This window comes from Apaloderma vittatum, unplaced genomic scaffold (assembly GCF_000703405.1).
Source record: "Apaloderma vittatum isolate BGI_N311 unplaced genomic scaffold, ASM70340v1 scaffold9097, whole genome shotgun sequence".
Classification (NCBI taxonomy): Eukaryota; Metazoa; Chordata; class Aves; order Trogoniformes; family Trogonidae; genus Apaloderma; species Apaloderma vittatum.
The window spans coordinates 47205-66370 of record NW_009724542.1 but is presented as its reverse complement, the minus strand read 5'-3'; the positions used below and the strand labels follow the sequence as shown (position 1 = coordinate 66370).

The 19166-nt window shown below is 49.5% G+C and overlaps 1 protein-coding gene across 1 annotated transcript in view; it reads left to right on the top strand.

The window, feature by feature from the left end:
* The window catches only part of LOC104276286, a 54226-nt gene extending 46487 nt beyond the window's left edge, over positions 1-7739 (top strand). Inside the window, exon 5 of the mRNA XM_009872543.1 lies at positions 7611-7739. Within this exon, the coding sequence (XP_009870845.1) occupies positions 7611-7739 (129 nt within the window). The remainder of the gene's footprint in view (positions 1-7610) is intronic.
* Positions 7740-19166: the final 11427 nt, after the last annotated feature.

The following is a 19166-nucleotide window of genomic DNA, read 5'->3' as shown; positions in this document are numbered from 1 at the left end:
CAGAGAATGTGACTTGCCTGAAGAGAGAGAGTGTGAGGAGAACTGAAGTCTGGGCTTTGATCTTCCAACCACAGTCCTTATTCATACCATATCATGCAGTCTGAACAGCTCTGAAATCTCAGGCAGCAGAGATCCTAAACTGCAGCTTGCTAACAGTTTGTCAGACCCTCCTGGTTGTCTTTAGGATGTGACTGAATGACTAAATCCAAACCTGCCCTTTAGAGGCAACAAGAGTTGCATCCTTGGGTTACTTGCTGGGTAGAAGGCCCTCATGGACTTTTTAGCACTCCAGTTCCCTAGGTGGGCTCTTGTCTCCTGTTGATGGGCACACCTCTGCTGAGCACCATGGAGAAGGTCCTCTGCTACGTGAGAGCACAAATATCTGCTTGCTGGGGAAACCAGCTCCCTATGCTCTTCCCAGCCCAGCCACCAAGCTGCCTGCTGAAGGTCTCTGCAGCGATTGCTGGCTCTGGAGATCCCCAGCCCTTGGTCTAAATAATTCCTGAGAAAAGATTTTGTCCAGAGTTTCTTCAGTGTGGGGAAGGATCCAGTGCAGCCAAGTGTTAAAAACTATCCCAAACATCTGGCTCCAAACATTGTTTTATTTAGCATTGCTTTTACTGGATTTCATGGTAAAGACTAACCAGTCTTCAGCTTGTCCATAGCAGCCAGAAGAGGGACTGTCGTGCCTCTCTTCTGCTTCCTTAGAGAAAAGAATTTTTATTGCTGCCTGCTTTTCATAAATTCCTGCCATGTATACCCTTGCATCCATTAAATCATGTAAGTGCTTGCAGAATAGATGTTGTGGAATAACCAAGAGCTCTGTAATCTAGGCAGCACCATGAAAGTAGCGAGTGGATGGTGAGTCAAGAGGCTGACATCCAGCGCCTTCAGTGCTGTCCTTGCTTTATGGTCTGATGTGGGTTGTGGGTCTGGGTTAAGAATTCGGGGTGGGGGGCAGGGAAGAGGAGGGGTAGAAAGGAGGTTAGGACTGAGGTGTGCAGCCCAGTGACCTGGTACAGCCCTGTGTGTTGATGATGGCTGTGGCTGGTTCAAGGGGCTGGGAAAGTGCCAAGGCATGTTTTACAGAGACTGGGACAGATTTGGTGCTTTTTGGATCACACCTCGGTGATGGAGTGGAGAGAGGGATAGGGGATGGCAGAGGGTCACAGCAGCTCTGCCACTGTCTTCTGGCAGAGCTTCAAAGTCCAAGATGGCAGATCAGGCATGTCTTTTACTGCTGCATCCAGGTCCACTGAAGTTGCTCCTTGTTCCCCTTTGTTCGCGTGGCTGTGGGAACCTGGCACCCGTTCCCTCTCCCAGTCCCTAGAGCTGTAATCCTCTTTTCCCACACACCTCTTCCATAATACACCCACTTCCTGCGCTTGGCTTCCACGGCTGGGGCGGTTTGTCCAGAGGCAAGTGCATTGTGTCAGCATGTGTTCGCAGCCTCCTTACGCCAGGGTAATTAATACTCACTTTGCAGTTTTAATTTGGTTTCCCTTTAAGTTGAAAACAGCGTGCTCCTCTGTGCCAGCCTGCCTGGCCGGAGGGAATTGGGTTGCCCTGGCCCCATGCAAACTGGAAGCCACACATGCTCGAGGCCACACCACGTGGCAGGCCTGTGAGAAGCACGGGAAGTGGGGTTCCTGGCCTGAAGGGAGGAGAACTGCGAGGGCAGCTGGCTGCGATCTCCCTGGAGGGAAGATGTTCCTGCCACGCAGAGAGGCCTGGAAAGGGGAAGGTGGGGAGGAAAGAGAGGACAAGGCAGCGTCACTTGTGTACAGACCAAAACTGTTAAAGGACTCAGATGTAGTTACGAGGTTTAGGGCCAGATCGTGCCTTGCCTCTGTCTGTGCTTGCTTGGAGCTTCTCCTCCTGTTTAGGCACAGGCAGACCCTGTGGTGTGTGCAGGAACTGCTGCAGGTTGTGTGCAAGGAAGCACAGGCTGTTCTGCATGAGAAGGAGAGAAAGTGGGGACAAGACACAGCTCGCTAGTAGGGGGTATGGATTGGTTCACTTGTTCCTGAGAGCTTTGTGTGGCCTTCAAAGCGTGATCTTCACTGGGACCCTGGAGCAATGAGTCCCCCAGGTTGGTCAGGGAGCACTGACAGCCTGCCCCTCGGAATGACTTAGCTGTCCCTTTTCATCAGGCAGCTTCCTCCCTTCAGATTGTCGGGCAGGCAAAATAAAAGCTTCCAGTCAGCTTTGTCAGAGACACATCTCAGAAGACACGTGAGAGAAAGGAGGAGAAAGGCTTATCACACTGGTGCCTGCCAGGACCCGTAGGTGAAACTGGCCTATTTCTGGTTTTGGGCTAGTGACCAGCAAGCATCTGCTAGACCCTTTGAAGTACCTTCCACAGAAATTCAGTGTTGTCTGTCTGGTGACATCTCTCTGAATCTGGTAGTTGCCACCTGACAACTCTGCAAGCATATTTGCAAATGTTTAATAGATTATTTTTTTTTTGGTCTTTTCTAAGAGGAACAAGTGATGTATTTGTAAAGTATTGAACTGCTCTTTGCAATGGGGTTGCACATAAGGAAGTGGGTTTTAGGCAGCCTTACGCTGGTGGGGGTAGATAGGCCTTTTTGGGAAGGGTGATGGAGAACACAGGAAAACAGTGCTAACTACAGAGTTTTGTTTTCCTTGTCAGAACAGCATTTGGAGTTCACCTTTCCTTTCCTTGGAAGAGAAGGGGGAAGAGTAGTCTCAAAATGAAGTTCTGTCATGGTCTGTCTTTTGGCTGTCCCCTGAAATACTGCATATGAACCTGGATGTGGAGGAGAAACTTTCAAGAGGGAAGGGTTTTGCCCTTGAAAAATTACTCTTTGAGCTGCTCTGGGTTTGTGACTGGAATAAATTGTCGGAGGCCCTATTGGAGTTAATGAAGAAGCAGTTAAATGTGAATTGCTGCACTTCTGGAGGAGCTGGTCCTGCTTGTCAGTGACTATTTCTTGCAAACTGCCTGCAGCAAGACTAATTGGAAGGGAATCACCTCTCATCAGAAGGTCGAAACACCTAGACCTGGCTTCATCCTGGCTGCCTGACTATGGCGTATGTATTGTGCACAGGAGAAACTGAGGCACAGATGATAGGAAGTGGCTTGGTTTAGGACCGTGTCTGGAATTACAGATGTAGCTAGGAGCAGACATGAGGATCCCTTGCCTTTGCTCACAGCTCATGGTTTCACACATCGAAGTTAGGTGTCACCAGTTTCTTTTCTACCACCCGGCAGGGGTGAGAGGAAGGAGGTCAAAGTGGAATTAAAAGCAATGTAATTAAAAGCACCTGTAAATGCTCCACCGTGGAGTCTGACAGCCTTTGTTCTCTCTGTGCCTTGCCTGAATATCAATACTACCTCTGGCTCTGCCCACTCCTGGGCAAGGCGACTGTCTCACAAGCAGGCAGCATCGCAGGCAGGCATCTGTGTTTGCCAAAGCTCTTCTGGGGATTTATTCCTTTCCACACAGGGCAGTGGTGGGAATCGGATGCGCCTTTACAACTTGCAATTACATGGTGCCTTTCATCCCAAAGGACTTGTGACAAGTGCGTCTGCAGACTGCACAGGGATCATCCACCCACCTCTGAGTGGCATCCCCTACTGGAAAACAGCATCCTTTAAATGGAAGTAGACAGTGTTTCCCAATCGCTGAGGCCCAAGGGTAGGAAAGAAGGGACTCCTGTGCTGGATTGGCCCTGAGTAGGGGATGGGTTGGCAGAGTGCACAAGCTGGTCTGATTTTTGAATCCCACCAGGATACCAGAGCTCTTGTGAAAGAGGACCAAAGAGTATTAAGCAGGGTTTAGTTTAGCATCACCCCTAGCACACCACTCCCTTCTAAGACATTGTTGTGTTAGGTAACTTCACTTTCCCCTTCTCCTGTGGGGATTGTCATACCCACAGCTGAAAGCATGTTTGGAGCTTGTTTTTGCTTTGTTCTAAGAAGAGAACCATGCTTCTGTGGAATCATGAGTCCAAAATTAAGTTATTTCATAATCTGCATTTGGGATATTTTCCCAGACTTCATAGGGGTAAGGGATGGGTTTCTAGGAAGAATGTGGGTTTGTACTAGTAGATTTATTCTCTACCTGTTTATCTTCTCCCTGTGTACTTTTTCCTTGCTGAAGCGTATTGTTATGATACAGATAGATTTATGGAGCAATTCTGTTTTCTGAGGGCTGCTCATATGATTGAAATTCTGCATTTGTTCTATGATGTTTAATATCACTGGTATTTGAGACACCAACATCGGGTTGCTATCTGTACCATCTTTAGGTGTACTTCTTGAAGTGTGTCTGCTTCAGGCATGTTTCAAGCCTTGTTTCTTATTCGCCAACTGTACTTACTTGATCGTGATAATCCCATTGGGTGACCACAGCACAGGTTTGTAAGATCGTACATGTAGGCATGTGTATATAAGGGAAGAATGTATGTCTGGGTGCGTGCTAACAAGCATGTGTGATCAGGGTGGTCTGTGCATAGTTGTTCGAACTGTGTGTAACATGAACTAGCTCCCTTAGGAGCTCGAGTAACTCAAATGAGGTGTGCAATGAAGCAGCCTGAGTGCCTGCAAGTACTGAAACCACCTTCTGGTCTGGGCGGTTGTACAAGGAAGTGATGAGCTGTGCTCCCTTGGACTCTCCCCTGGATGCTGGTTGAGTGTGGCCCATGCTTGGCTTGAGTTTTGATGGGAGTGGACAGGATTTGTATGAGTGGAGAAGATTTCCAAGTCTGGAGGAGGTCTTTGTGTACACAGAGGGATGTGGACAAGTGACCAAGGGAATGTGTGTGTGTGCTGGGGAGAACCTGAAGCGTGTGAGAGCCGGTGAGTGTGCCAGAGTGTGCGTCTGAGTGTGTGCGCCCTCCTGCCAGCAGCAAGTGCTTGTATCTCAGGCAGTTCTCCAGCTGTGTAAATATATTGCTTAAGACATTGAGGGCTCTGGTTAATGATTGCCATTAGCACGGGGCCCATATTAGGCTCCATTTTGTGTGAGTTACCCAGCTGCTCAAATGCCATTAGAGTGAACACATCAGCCTTTAATGTTGAGCGTGGAGTGTTTGTGCTCCAAGGAGCCTCTGCAGGAGCTGGCCTGGGGTTGCTCAGCAGGGGCTGTCAGGCAGGTTTGTGGCAAGCTCACCAGGGGCCTGCAATAGCAGCAGCAACTCTGACAGCCTTCCTTAGTCAAAGCGATGTTCTGGGTGTCATTGGTTGGTGCTGGCACCCAAGAAGAAGGGCAGGCTGGCTAGGACACTTGCCCAGTCTACAGGGAGGCAGCTGGCCCAGGCGATGGGGTGGGAGGAACATGTTCCACTCTCTGGCAGCCATCCCTGTCCATCTTCTTTCTGGGAATGCATCTACAGAGCTGTGCCTTGTGCTGTTCATTAGAGCCAGACCACCACATGCTGTGATCCCAAATGGTGTCGTGGACTAAGCCAGATCAGGCCTGGTCATCCCGAGATCAGGATATGAGCTCCAAAGAAAACATACTCTTCTGCAAGAAGAGAGTGGTGAGATTTGGTGCCAGTGCTTTCTTTCCTCCAGCAAGGTCCCTAGAGAGGTGCTGTGCTGCCAGTCATGGAGTTAGGTGCAGGACACACTTGTACTGCTTGGGGTTATAAATGACTGCAGGTCAGCCAGGGTGTTGCCGTGAATGCCTGCAGCTGGGCACGGGGCCCTTCCCACCCTGCCTTCTCCGGCTGTTGTCTCATGGCCGCTGGAGAGGTGCCACGATGAAGAGGTGGGATTGTGGGCCATTTGAGCCTTACTTGCAGATGCCTGACCACCCATGAATCCGCATTCTCCTGTGTCTTCTCACATCTCTGTCCTTGACCTCAGCCCTTGTTCTGCCCCCGTCTCCCTCATGGTGCCCTGGGAGGGCTCTCTGCTCCACACATTGGCCCCAAAAGAAGGCCCAGTGAGAAGCACCAGGGTGCTTTTCTACCCAAAGCCTGGTGAGTTTTGTGGATGACTTTCATCCGTCCTCTGGACCTGTCTTTCCCCAGCCTCTTCTCCATCTGCTGTCCGCCAGAAATGAACCGATTCAGCTGCCTTCCCTAATCCTGTTTGGCATTTCAAAATGGAGGGGGCTGCCAGGTTCTTTGTTCCTGTTCCCTCTTGGCACTGGCAGGGGACCTTCTCTGCTCTAGAGAAGGACAAATGTGCTGATTTATTCTGCCCCTTAACTTTGAATAGGGGTTGCTATGTTACCTTCCAGCTCTGAGTCTTGCCAGAGCACACACCATGTATAACCCCACAGCAGGTGGCTATTGAGTAAAGGCCCTTAAATCTGCGTCTCTTATTTCTTATGCTGCTGGCCAAGGTGTCAGGGGGATGTAGCAGGGCATGATTTTCTGGCTGAAATTCCAGGCACAGCTGATGCCAAGCAACATGTTGGCATTTTCCATTCTCATATGCCCATCTTAATTTGCAGAGTAGGTACCAACTAGGCAGGAACATGCTACCCACAATGGCTTTTAAAGAGGCCTTCTCTGACATGAGAGCTGCCCTATGGGGCTGACCTATGGCCAAGATCCTGGAGATAGAGGCTTCCAGGTCCTGCTGCAGTGACTGCAGCACCCAGGGCCTGGCTCGGACACCTCTATAATACTTTCTGGTTTGGAAGGACTGTTTGGGTAAGCCTGACCATTTGAGTAGCTTTCTGGGAAAAGCTGCCTGTGCAAGTTAAAACCCAGCCAGGATAGAGTCAGGTGGCATCAAAACATCACCTTGCCGTGCTGGTATGTGGTTGCAGCTGTCTGATAGACCTGACTTTGAAGTGCCAAAATTAATCTCTTTTTTGGCAATTCCTTCAGGATCCACAGGTTCCAGCACAGCTTAGTGGGGAACAGCATTTCTGGCCTGTTATGCAGTGCGGGGATGCATGAGTATTTCTGGACTCCTTGGCTGGTTCTGCTCTGACCATGCTCTGAACACCAAGAACAAACTGGGAAGAGAATGGTCTCTAGTGGCCATGATATGAACCAGGCTGTAAGGCTTTTAGGTGGAATTTTTTCTTCTGACCATCTCTCAGCCATTCCTCATTGAACTGTGGAGCCTGGAGCCAAAACTCTGGAGAGTTTCAGTGTGTCTGGGACTATAGATTAAGAAGGAATGATTTGTGAATCCTTACTGGAGAGCTGTTGAAAAATAGGACTGAAGAACAAGTCCTCAGAGTTGACTTTGTTTACCTCCCTGCTCTAAAAGTGTAGTAGATGCTCTTTCAAGACCAAGTGAACCTGAATTTAGCTTTTCCGTGTATATACCTTCTGACAGTGATGCTGTTCTGATTCTGGGATTCTAAGTGCATCATGGATATCCTGTTCCACTTAGTGGCTGCAAGTGCTGTGAAATCTGGTCATGTGGATTCCAGGGACCTCAGTCCTGGAAAGAGGGGGCACACATGCTTTTTTTTCCTGAGAGGTAGGAGCAAGGACATGAGCAAAGTTCTTCACTGTCTATTTTAGTGCCGTTTGCTGCAGGTGTAAGCATGACTCATTCAAAGAAGTGTAATTACCAGAAAGGGATGTGACAAAGCACTTGAGGCAAGGACTTCACTGTTTGCGGCTTATCTGAGCACTGACTTCATCCTTCTTTTATTTTGCTGCAGAGCATCAATGGAGGCTGCCCGCCGCCCCACTTTGTGTATGATCCATCCACCTTTGCCTTCCGTTCTCTCAGCACCTTGAAGCCGCTGAGCCCAATAGCTCCAGTGGAAGAACCGTCATGTGCCTACTGAAGGAGTTTCTCCAAAAACCTCAGGAACTATCAACCAAGCACCTGCCTGGCAGGAAGAAGAGAAGGTGGCGATACCCAAGGGCATGGGTGGGAGAAGAAGGGGACAATGACACATCTTTGCAATACAGCCTCTCTGGCAGCAGGAAGCATACAGCTTTGCAGCAGTGCCTGTTTTCGTACCATTGGCGTATCTGAACAGCGGCAAGGGAAAAGGGTTTTTTGTCTTTCAAGGCAAAAAGAACCAGTTGGGTCCACAAACTGCAAGGGCAGGCACCAAGGCAGTGTCAAATTATGGGGATGATGGTAGCTGAAGATAACCCTGAGGGGTTCAGAGTATGGCCTACACAGCAGCAGGGATGAATGATCAGGGTATGAAACCAAGTCCAGTCAGTTTCCCAGGAGTATCTATGTTTATAGTGCTTTGCTATAGACCTGATCCTTCTCCCCCTCAGAAGCGAGCTCAGGATTGGAGACGGAGGCTATACAGGGCTGCCTGCAAAGAAAGAACATCATTCTCTGATATTTTTATAATTGCATTCACGTCAAGCTCTTGTGTGCAAGTCACTAGGAGAGGAAGGTGAGAAGGGGTAACTGGCACGTCTAGTTGCATGTTCCAGCTGGTCTGATGGCAACTCAGTGGTATCATCTAAAATGGAATTGAAATGGGAAGCAAGAGATCAGGGGTTAGAATAGATTTCTAGAATGGAAGGTCTCTGTTCAGCCATCCAAGAACATGCAGCACCCACCCTTAGTCCCCTCAGCATCATCAGATAGGAGAACTTGGGGGTGACTCTGTGCTCTTGAGTCTCCTCTCTGCTGAGGCTGTCTGTGTTCTGGGATATGCAGCGCTTTGCCATAGCGCTGTCCAAATGCCCTGCTGACCTACTGTGATGCTGAAGGTAATTGCTGTCACCAAACTCAAGCAAATCTAATGTCTCCAGCAAGCTTTCCGCTCCCCTGTTATGCTGGCTATCAAATTCTGGTAGGCTTTTTTTTGTGTCAGTGGAACAAGTATTTTCAGATGGAGTGGGAGAAAGAGGCCTCTATTTTGTGTCCACCTGTTGGTGGAATAAACAGGATGGAAGCTTGGGTGAAGCTGTGGGACGTTTTTCCATGAATGGTCCAAAGGCAGGTGGGACCATATGAGGCCGTGGGACCATATGAGGCCTTGGTACCACTGGAGTTTGACTGGGATCTGGCCTTGAGGCATGTATGTGTTTTATACTGCAAGGCGACAGCTAACAGAGCAAGCTCTTGCCTCTTTTGAGGAGGCAAAGGGACGAGGCATTTCCTCTTGCTGCACTTGGTGGAGAGAGTAACCTCTTTGTCCAGGCATTCCCCATGCTGAGGCTGTATCTGGCTGAGTTCGAGGGGGAATGAGTAGTTTACTTCTTGTCTGGATAAAGGGCAGCAACTGTAGTAGAAATAATTTTTTTTTTAAATCGGCTCCAGTGTGGAAGTCTTTGATGCCACTTGTTGGATGAGGCCAAGGATCAGTCCAGCTGCCAGTAGGAGGCCACACAGTGAACCAGCATTCACTGGTGCTTTCTGGGTCTTTCACTGAGACCCGTGGCAAAAGCCTGAAGCCCATGTAGGCCTGGGGACCTGAATCTCCTACCCCTACCTTCTTCCCTCCCCCATCACCTGTCACTCAGGCAGAACAGCTGGGCAAGGCAGTGAGGGGACATGTGTCCTGATGCTGCTACAGCTCTGCCTGCTCTTTGGCTCCAGACTATCACAGCTAGGCCACCACCAGCACCACCTCCAAGGGGCTGCTTGTGTTTGCTGGTGAGGTACCTCTGGCAGAGCATCGTGGTTACCTGCAAGAAGTCCCTTCTTTTAACAGAGGCCGATTCCTCTGCTCATTCCTCCTGCTCCTGTAGAGACTGCTTATCATGTTTTGATGGCACACCTCAGCTTTTTAACTGCTGCCACATCAAGCTGACCAGCACAGAGCAGGAAGTGTTGCCCCTTCAGACCAAATCCCTGTGCTCAGGAGAACAGACAGCTGTAGCCTGGTACCTATCTGAAGAGGCACATGCCCTGTGAAGGTGGCTGGGGTGGCAGCCCCCGTGTGGCCCTGTGCCCCCAGGCTTTGCTTAGCAAGAGCTGCTGAGGTGCTTGGCCTTGGAGAGTTGTTTGTGCCAGCCCGCAGGTGTGGCAGGCTGCCCTCTCCCGGGTGGGAGTGGGGAACAGGGATGCCCTGCCGATACCGTTGCCTTTTAGTACTTTTGTAACTTTTCTCTGTCTTTCTTTTCCAATCAGAAGGAAAAATAAAAAAAGCAAGCAACAACAACAATGAAATAAAGTGTAACGGCTGCTACATTCACAAATCTGATGGGTCTCATGTAGTTGCGATCTTCTGGGTGTTTGTGGGCAGGGGTATTGGACGGGGTGGAGTAGAGCAAGCTATGACACAGCGTTCCCAAATCCCAGGCAGTGTCTGCAGGGGAATGACTCTGCAAGCAAACTAGCTTCTAACATGAATGCCAGGTTATTTGTGTTCAAGAGGAGTTCCCTGTGCAGCTGCTCCCTTTGAGGCTGCCCTTGACATGGTGTATTGGCTCTCACTGGTGCTTTCCTCACCAAGAAGGTGCTTTGGCTTTTGAGTGACCTGCCTTTGCTTGTGACCTGACTGGAGGTCTCCACTCCAGCAAAGCAGAAGAGTGGGTAACTATACAGCTGGTTTTTTGCTTATAATTTTAACCTCAGATTAATCTCTGTCCCTATATTCTCAGCAGCCCTTTTGCTTACAGCCAGAGTACTCGTGCTTCTGAGCAGCGTAACTAGCTCCATCCTTTTTCTTATATTGCTCTAAAAACTCGCCATCTCAGGTACTTGTAGTGTGCATTCCCCATCCCTTGCTATCTCCCTGAGCTAACACCTATCTCTCCTCCACACTCCTAGCTCTTTGTCTTAACCAGCATCTCACAAGGCTATTACCTATGTCCCCCTTTCCAAGGCCCCCCGAGAGATACTAGTTTAAATTCCCTTAGCAGTCCTACTTAGACTCATTCCCAGGAGGCTTTTTCTGTTCTTCCCTCCAAGCTCTGATCTCTTCTAGGCTTCCTGCCATCTCTCTTATCTTGATATCCTCCCATCTCTCTCAGCTGCAGCTTGTTGTTAATTGGCCTTGGCCCATTTTCCAAGGGTTTTAAGATGGACTTGCTGGCTCCCTCAAGCCCTTTGCTCTTGCACCTCCCATACAGAATTGTCTTTGTGAGATTTCTGAGCTCGGTACACCCCCTTTGGGGCCCTGTTCAAAAACATGTTGGCTGCTGTGGCTCCACAAACCCTGATCATCTGTAGGCTTCTGCCAGGTCAAGCTTGCTTACAAGTGTATGAATGCATAGAGGAGCATGCATTGACCTCCTTATCAGTGAGAGTGTACATATGGACACCTGTTGTGCGGAGGCTGGGGTAGAGTTCCAGCTTTGCAGTGTGCAGTCTGCTAATTGGCCAGGGTGAGCTGGGATGCAGAGCTGCTTTCCTGCCCCCAGGGCTGTAGTCTGGGCCCTCAGCAGGTGTTTGGGTTCCACTGAACTGTGCCCACCCCTCATCTCTCCCTGCAGGCTGGATCTCTGAGTTGTTGAGAAAGCAGGGCAATTCCAGTGGTAGAACGTGATGGTAAGGTTTATATGACAACAGCTCTGAAGCTAGAAGAAGGCAGGTTAGTAGCATTCACAAAGATCTCATGGGGTACTTTTAAGGGTACGTAGTTACCAGTACGTAGTACCAGTTAAGGGTACTTTGTTACCAGTGTAGCTGACAAAGGAGGCTAAGGACATTGGCCTCATTTGGATGCCAGACCCATCCAGAGACCACTGTGGTAGCCATCAGCAGAAGCCAGGGAAACGAGAGCTGAGCTGTAGTTTTGTGAAGGCCATTCCTTACTGTAAGCACTGTGCCCCACTGCTGCCTCTGGCACACCTCGGTGCAGGGCTGTTCATCTCTGTGGCTTCCAAAACACTTTGTGCAAACGCTTCCTCTGCGGCTGAAGCGGGCAGGGGTGCTGGCTGGGGTGCAAATGAAGCCCTTTGTGAGCGTGGTGAGCTTGGTGTAGGCTCCTCAGGACTTCTGCTTTGCTGGAGCTCTCAGCTCCAGAGTTATTCCTCCCACCAGGTTTGGGGTGTGGCTTGGTGGAGGAGCCCATAACTTCTAAGCTGAGATCTTTCTCTGCTCTGAGCTGATCTTGCTTGGAGATGCGCAGGTGTTTCTCTTAAGAGCAGAAAACAAAGCCTGCAAAGAGAGGAAGGCTGTTGTGCCAAGGTACAGCCCGGCCGCGCTGAACTTGGCTGTTTTAATTGTCTGCAGGAGGGTGAATGGGGACAGGCGGCTATTTGAAGGGTTGGCCACAGCTCCTCTGTGATTTAAGTGGGACCATTTGGACTAATACTGTTCTCTGATTAAAGTAAATTAATGAGGTTAATGCTGTGGCCCTCGTAAAAATAACACGGGAGCCAAGCACACACAGCAGTGACAAAGGTGGATGTTGTACCCTGAGATTCAGTGAGTCCCTTTGCAGACAGTGCACAAGATCGACTCTTCTTGTGTTACTCAAACATTATCTTGTATATACATGTTTACATGCATGCACACACAAGATATATATTTATGTCTCTGTATATTTCATTTGTGCAGAAATATCTACTCTTACAGGCTCTCACAAGCAGGATGCTGTGTGCTCACCTGGGTCTTTATTTGACAGGATGCTTGATGTGAAGCCCACTTGTGGCACACTCACCATCTGTGTGCTACAAAGCATGATGATGCTTGGAAAACGTACTTGCCACCGCATTTCCAACTGTGTATTGAGTGTTGACCTATCTGCCTGCCTACCATATTTGACTAGGAAAATGGGCAAAATCAGCAGCGCTGCTAGGGCTGGAGTTCTCACCCCACGCTACATGGAGGCCAGTGAAACACAGCTTGGCACAGAAGCAACTAAGAAGCAGAATTTCCAGCCAGACTGAGTCTCTCCTCAAACAACTTCGGGCTTTCCCTTGCTCTTTCTAAAGCTGTGCAGCATGTTGTGGCAAGGCGTGGAGTGGAAGAATGCATTTAAGGGCGTGTATCAAGTTAGGATTGGATGGGGTATGCGCTGATACAGTGTGGATATATAGACACGGAATGCATTTACAGTGGCTTTTATATGGTTGTGGGTTTTACCTTTAAGGCATATTATTTATATTTTAAGTGGAAGGAAGTCTTGGAGAAGTAAAGGCAATGGGCATGCGTGCGTGCAAGCAAGCGTGGGCTGCTGGTGGATGTGCATCTGGGGCACAGGCAGAAGAGCTTGTGTTGGGGAGGGGCCTGAATAAGGCTGTGTGTTTGCAGGTGTCTGCAGACAGTGATGCAGGGAGCTTGTACAAATAGGTTACACGTGCCAAGGAAAGGGTGATGAGTATGTCTTTGCTGTTTCTGCTGTCTCAGTTTTTTGTGGTAAAAACTGCAGACTTTCGCAATGCATCATGCCAGCAATGTTTAAGAAAAGTGAAGGAAAAGTTACCAATGCCTGATCTGTGTCTTTGAGGCACTTGGGAGCTTTCACTGTTGAATTAAAAAGAAGCAGGCACCTGGGCAACAGTGACTCAAAACAAAGCGACCTCATTACAAAATAGAGTGATTGTACTCTGCTCCTTCTCAGACAAGAACTTCAGGGACATCAAATAAAAGTAGCAGGTGGCCGGTTCAGAGCAAACAACTGGAGACAGATCTTTACAGAGCACAGGGTTGCACTGGGGAACCCTGTGCCATAGGATGCTGTGGCTGCTGGGTATTTGCACGTCTCCAGACTTGAGATAAAGATTAAAAAAAAGAAAAATACTCCCCAGGAGACACGATATGCACAAATGCCACCTCCAGCTGAGGAAGGTGGTGAGGTGGGAGGATTTTCCGGGATATGTTGCTGTGTGCCAGCTCCACTTCACCTTCGTCTGTGGAAAAGCCTGCTCCAGTCTGGGTTCAGGGTGGGCTAGTGGCTCCAAACAGGTACATGTAGCCAGCAGCTTGCCACTCCAGTGCTTCCTTGCATGTGTGCTTGTTGCCTTCACTCCTCCAAGACTTCCTCCGATATGAGCCCTCAGTGGTGACTTGATCTTCATGTCTTTGATGGTGAGGTCAGGGATGACCCAGTGCATCTACTGAGCTGCCAGTGTCCAGGGCATAGCTGGAAATCTGGTCTGCTCACAGATCTGTCTGCATGGCTGCAAATGGGCATCTACAGATGTTGTCTGCTCTTGGCATGTGGGAGCTGGGGCCCTGCTAGGAGGACTTCAGGCGACTAGGGCTGCCTGGCATCCCTCATGTTCCTCGCCACAGCCAGGCTGAGCCTGAACCATCCATGGTTGCTGTGTGCCAGAGGCTGGCTGCAAGGCTTGCGTTACAGGTCAGGTCTGTACCAGTGTCCATGTATCATAGGAGCAAAGCGCATTGGGTTTGAACACTCTCTCAGGCTTACGGCATGTATATTATACATGTAATTTTGGGGTGTAGGGACATGTTAGGAAAACAAGGACAAGTGTCCTCCAGTGACTGCTAAACCTCTAATGGGAGTGACCAAGCCAAAGAGGATGTGGCTTAAATAGCAAGGCTCTGCAGAAGAAGCAACATCAGTGATGAGAAGGACATTTAAGAATGCTGATATCTCACCATTTCCTGAACTAGATTTTAGTGGGTTTATTTGAGAGAGGGAGTGAAGAAATAGATGTAGATGCTTGGAGAGCCAGCTCTGGCTGTAGCCACACACCAGCCTGGCGGAACTTGACTACATATTTTCAGTTAACCCGGGACAGGATGTGCAGATAGCTCCGGACACACAAGGAGCCCAAAAATCTATTTTCCTTTTTGTGGCTGCTCACATCAGTGCCTGCTGTAATAACAGCTCAGACTGTTAGTAGGTTGGCCAGCATTGATTGCATGTTCCCATCTGACACGTTCACAGCATAGTAGCTCCAAGGTCAGACGAGTGGAACTGAAAGTGCCATGACAGTGAAGTACCAAGTGGGGAGGCGAATGGAGACAACAAAGCCCCTTTGATGAGGAAAGCGGTCACCGTCTGCAGTGGGAGGAAAGTTGCTGTCTGCTGAAGGGTGCCCTGGGAGCTCTGCTGTCCTCACCCTGGCATGTCCTGCAGACAGCCCAAAGTGAGCTAGCCGGCATCTGTCCTCAGTGCAGAGTGGCCTTGGAGCAGTGGCAGCCTACACTGGTAGGTCTCACAGGTGTTTGCTCCCCACTGAGGGATGGTGAGACTTTGGTGGCCTGTATTGCTGGTGTGAGCCCACAGCTCTCCTGTTTGTCTGCCCGCCTGGACCTACTCCTCTTTCCCCCTGGCCTCCATGAATGCCTCTACTCCACCTGACCATGTCTTTTTCCAGCCCTCTCCTGTTTGTTCACCTCCTCTCCCTCTTTCAGGTTCCTCTGAGAACCTGCCATGAGCCAGCCCAGAGGCTTTGGTGCTGGGGTCTTGATTCAACTTCTTTTTCCTCACAAATTTTCTTGTTCTTATTTCCTTCCTTGGCCACCTTGTTTTGGCCTTTAGTCTCAGCAGCAAGGAAGTTGTAACATAGACAAACTTACATGGCGCTCCTGGAAATGGTTGAAGCATCTTTGTTGAGTTTTTCCGAAAAGGGTAGGCAGAGTGTTCCACCCTGGACCATTTCATCACCAGCAGTTGACATTTGGCAGGACACTGGTGAGGGTATTGCCCAGCAGAAGGCTACTTGGCAAGCCCGGCCTTGGCAATGTGACCAAGCCAAATACATCAGGACAAAACCTCAGTCATATACAGTTCTTTTGAATCATAGAATCATAGAATGGCCTAAGTTGGAAGGGACCTTAGAGATCATCCTGAAACCTTTGTCACATATTCAGTGCAGAGCCTCCACAGGCCTTGTTTTGAAGAGACATGTTTTGTCCTTTCCTGGCTTTAAACAGTTCCCCGAAATAAACCCTCTGCTATTTACTGGCATTGTTTTCTTTCTTGTGTTGAATGCTGATAAATAATCAGACCCATTATATTATATTCGTGTCTGCTCTGGTGGCAAATAATTACAATAATTACTACCAAATCAAAATGCTTCTGTTTCTCCTGGTATCATTAGCGTGTCCCAAACATTTTGTTCTTGTGGTTTAAAGTCCAGTAATAACACAGTCCAAGTGCAACACCCGGTTGAGCAGAGCTTCCCAGCACAGCAAGCTTCCCAGCCATGATTGCCTCAGAGACGCTGCTAATTTTCAATCATGGTGTCAGATCCTCTTCTACCACAGGGAGAGCAACTGCTTAGCTTGTGATTTACCCAATTTATTCCGATAATAACCAGGCTGGCTGTGTAGCCATCTGTCTGCTTTATGTGCTTCTCCTGCCCCCACCCTCTGCCACCATGCAGACCGAGCTGTGTCTCTCTCTTTGTGACAGTGGAGAGAGAAGGCATCACTTTGTCCTGGCCATGAAACAAGACCCCATGCACTCACAGAAGGGTACAAATGTTCTCCCCTCTGTCCTTGCCCAGAAGCAACAAGCAGTGCCACCCCTCCCTACTGACCTCTGGATGTCAGGGCTGTGAGCAGTGATGCCTGCTCCAGATATTTCCACCAGGAAAGGAAGGAAAGATCCCTTTTTAGGTAGGGCACAGTGGATTATCAATGTTTTGGCTCCACCCTGGCCCAAGCAAGAGGAGCTACAGCCAGTTTGCAACGGGCAAACCGAGGCAGGGAGCAGCTAAGGAAAGGACCCAATACAAAGGTTGTGGGAAGATACATATCACCCTGAAATTATGTCCACAGATGTGAAAGCTATCACAGTCACATGTCTCTGTCTGTGAAAAAAACCATTGTATTGACTGGACCTTTACAAAGCCTGTAATTGAAGAGCCAAGTCCTCTCTGCCCTGTGTAATGTTATTCAAACAGACCTGCACACAACTCCTTCAAAGCAGATGTTAGCCAGGGTACAGCCCTAGATCAACAGCCATTCAGGATCAGTATTTCTTGAAACCACTGGGTAAAATCAAATATAAATAGAGCAGAGAGCATTTGAAGCAATTAGGATCTCGGGGGAGATTCATTCCCCATAACAGAGGCCAAGAAAAGGGGAGACGATGCATCATTTCTGTAATGCAGCGAGGACAGGCAGAAGCTGGATTACTCAGAAAACTCTGAGCAGCCTTATGGATCATATTAAATGAGCTAACCTTTCCATCTCTAGTGGTATTTCTGGAGCTTTCATTACTGTGGTGCTCTACAAACTGTAGCCTTATGATTGCCTCTGGGAGACAATGCAGTATTCGAGGTAAATAGGATTTTACTTCTTGTGCACACCACAATACCGAACTTTCCTGCTCTTTGTGAACTGCGGTGGTAATGCACAGAGGAAAGATCCTCCCTTTGGAGCTGAAACACAGAGCAGAGTAAGCAAATCATTCAGGTCCTTAGAGAAACTGTTGGTTGCGTGAGGAGTTTGCCCTGCATCTCTGGAGTCAGTCTTGATGGTCTCACTACAAGGAACACCTTCCCTCCAAGGTGCAGGATGCACTTCCCTAACTCAAAAGGTTGTTTGTCTGTAAACGAGGTATTTGCTACCCAATTTCCCAAGTCTCAGATTCCGTTGATGCCAGGGATAGGGAGGCTCTGACCATCCAGGCTTGGCCTCAGGGCAGCTCGGCGGGCAGCTGAGGTGCCATGATGTGCCAGCTGACCTCTGTCTAGCACTGTGCAGGGGTTCTGCCCAGAGCCTCAGCTCCCTCTCGTGTTTCCTTGCCACCTCCTTCTTGTTGCCAAGCTGCCTCCCTGCCTGGGCAACACCAAGGCACTGCTCTTCTGTGCACTGAATAGCACCTCGAGTCTGCACCTCAACACGAGGTCCCTGCGGAGTGCCAGCTGCAGGTGCTTGGCAGAACTTGCAGCACATTTCCACCGCAGGAGCATCCTCAGAGGCGGATGCTGCCCCATGCTCCCCGTGACTGCTTCCAGGTGGTACGTGGCAGCGAGAATCTTGAATGGCTGGAAAGGAAATCACATTTCTCCTGATGCCTGAAAGGATTTTTTCCTGAGGAGCTGCTGCGCTGGCTGAATGTAGGGTGCAGAGGGCCAAGCCTGGGAGATTCCAGGCTGGTATCTTAAGGCAGACTTTCAACGCAGGGCTGACTTGGGTTTTGCAGATGTGGCTGAAATGGAAGCAGGTGGCAGAAGTGTCTGCACTACCCAAGGTGCTTGAGATGGAGACTGCAGAATGATTAAGCACCCAAATGGATCCCAGGTAACTGGGATCATCTGAAGCACCAGCTAAAAGAATAAGGCCTGTAGTTTGTGGTTCATGGGAATACAATCTCTTTTTGCCTCTGCTCACAGGCAGGGCTGTTTGAGGGCATGACCATGAACAAGGTATTTAGACAGGTTTCACAATTTGCATTGCTCCTTCAAGGGGCTTTGTCCATGTGCCAAAGTGTGTTATAGCTGTTCTTCAGCAGAGCAGGGAGCTGGGGCGATTGAAGGGCTTTGCCTAGTGCCAGGTTGAGCTAAAGGTCAACCATCCAGGGTGTGCAGGATGAGACCCGAGAGTGCCTCTGTACTTCTCCAGACCCTCTCATGATTGAGAGCAAACCTGGGAACACAGGCCAGGAGGGAGCAAGAGCTGCTCCATCCAGCTCCTGCCATCTGAGCTAACCGAGGGGAGCCAAGATTTTGGGGACAGCCCACCAAAGCTACCTCCTGGTCCTGAGCTGAGGATGCTGCCAAGGGCTTCTTGCCCTTCTTGCCCTTTCCTCTATAAGTGATGCTGCTGTGCTATGGAGGTGAGGCTGACCAAGGCTCTAGGGCTCATTGGAGGATGCTGGGAAATGCTTTGGCCAAGACTTTGGTTTTCTCAGCTGGGGCTACCTGCTGCATGGTTGCTTGAAATTGCAAGAGGCTCTGTACTGCAGACTGGGTAACTCTTCATCCCACCTTCCTGTGGCATTTTGCAGCTGTCTGGCAAAGATGAGTAGGGATGAAAATACACAGAGTGTAGCTCAAGTCATCCTTTCATGTCATGATTTTGGCCGGTCCGGGCTGTTGGGGACATGTGACAGTGCCCATGGTGGGGACAGACATGTCCCATCCTTCTCCTTGATGCTGTCTGCATCCAGGAGTTGTACCACAGCCACCAGAACAGACTTGTCTGCAGAGAGCAGAAGGACCCTGTGACCAACACCAGGCACATGGAGATGTGCCTGAGGTGACATAGTCTTGAACCTGGATGTCCCTTGAGGACGGTGCACAGGGTATGTGGAGCTGCCCCAGGCAGGCAGGGACTTCCCTGGAGCAGCTACTTCCCGAGGTTGGGTCAGAAAAAGGGCCAGAGTGACAAACTCCTGTTCCTACTGTGTAATCGGTTTCTGGAGAGGAAAAGCAGAACTCAAAGAGCTGCTTGATTTCTCTTTCCTTTATTTCTG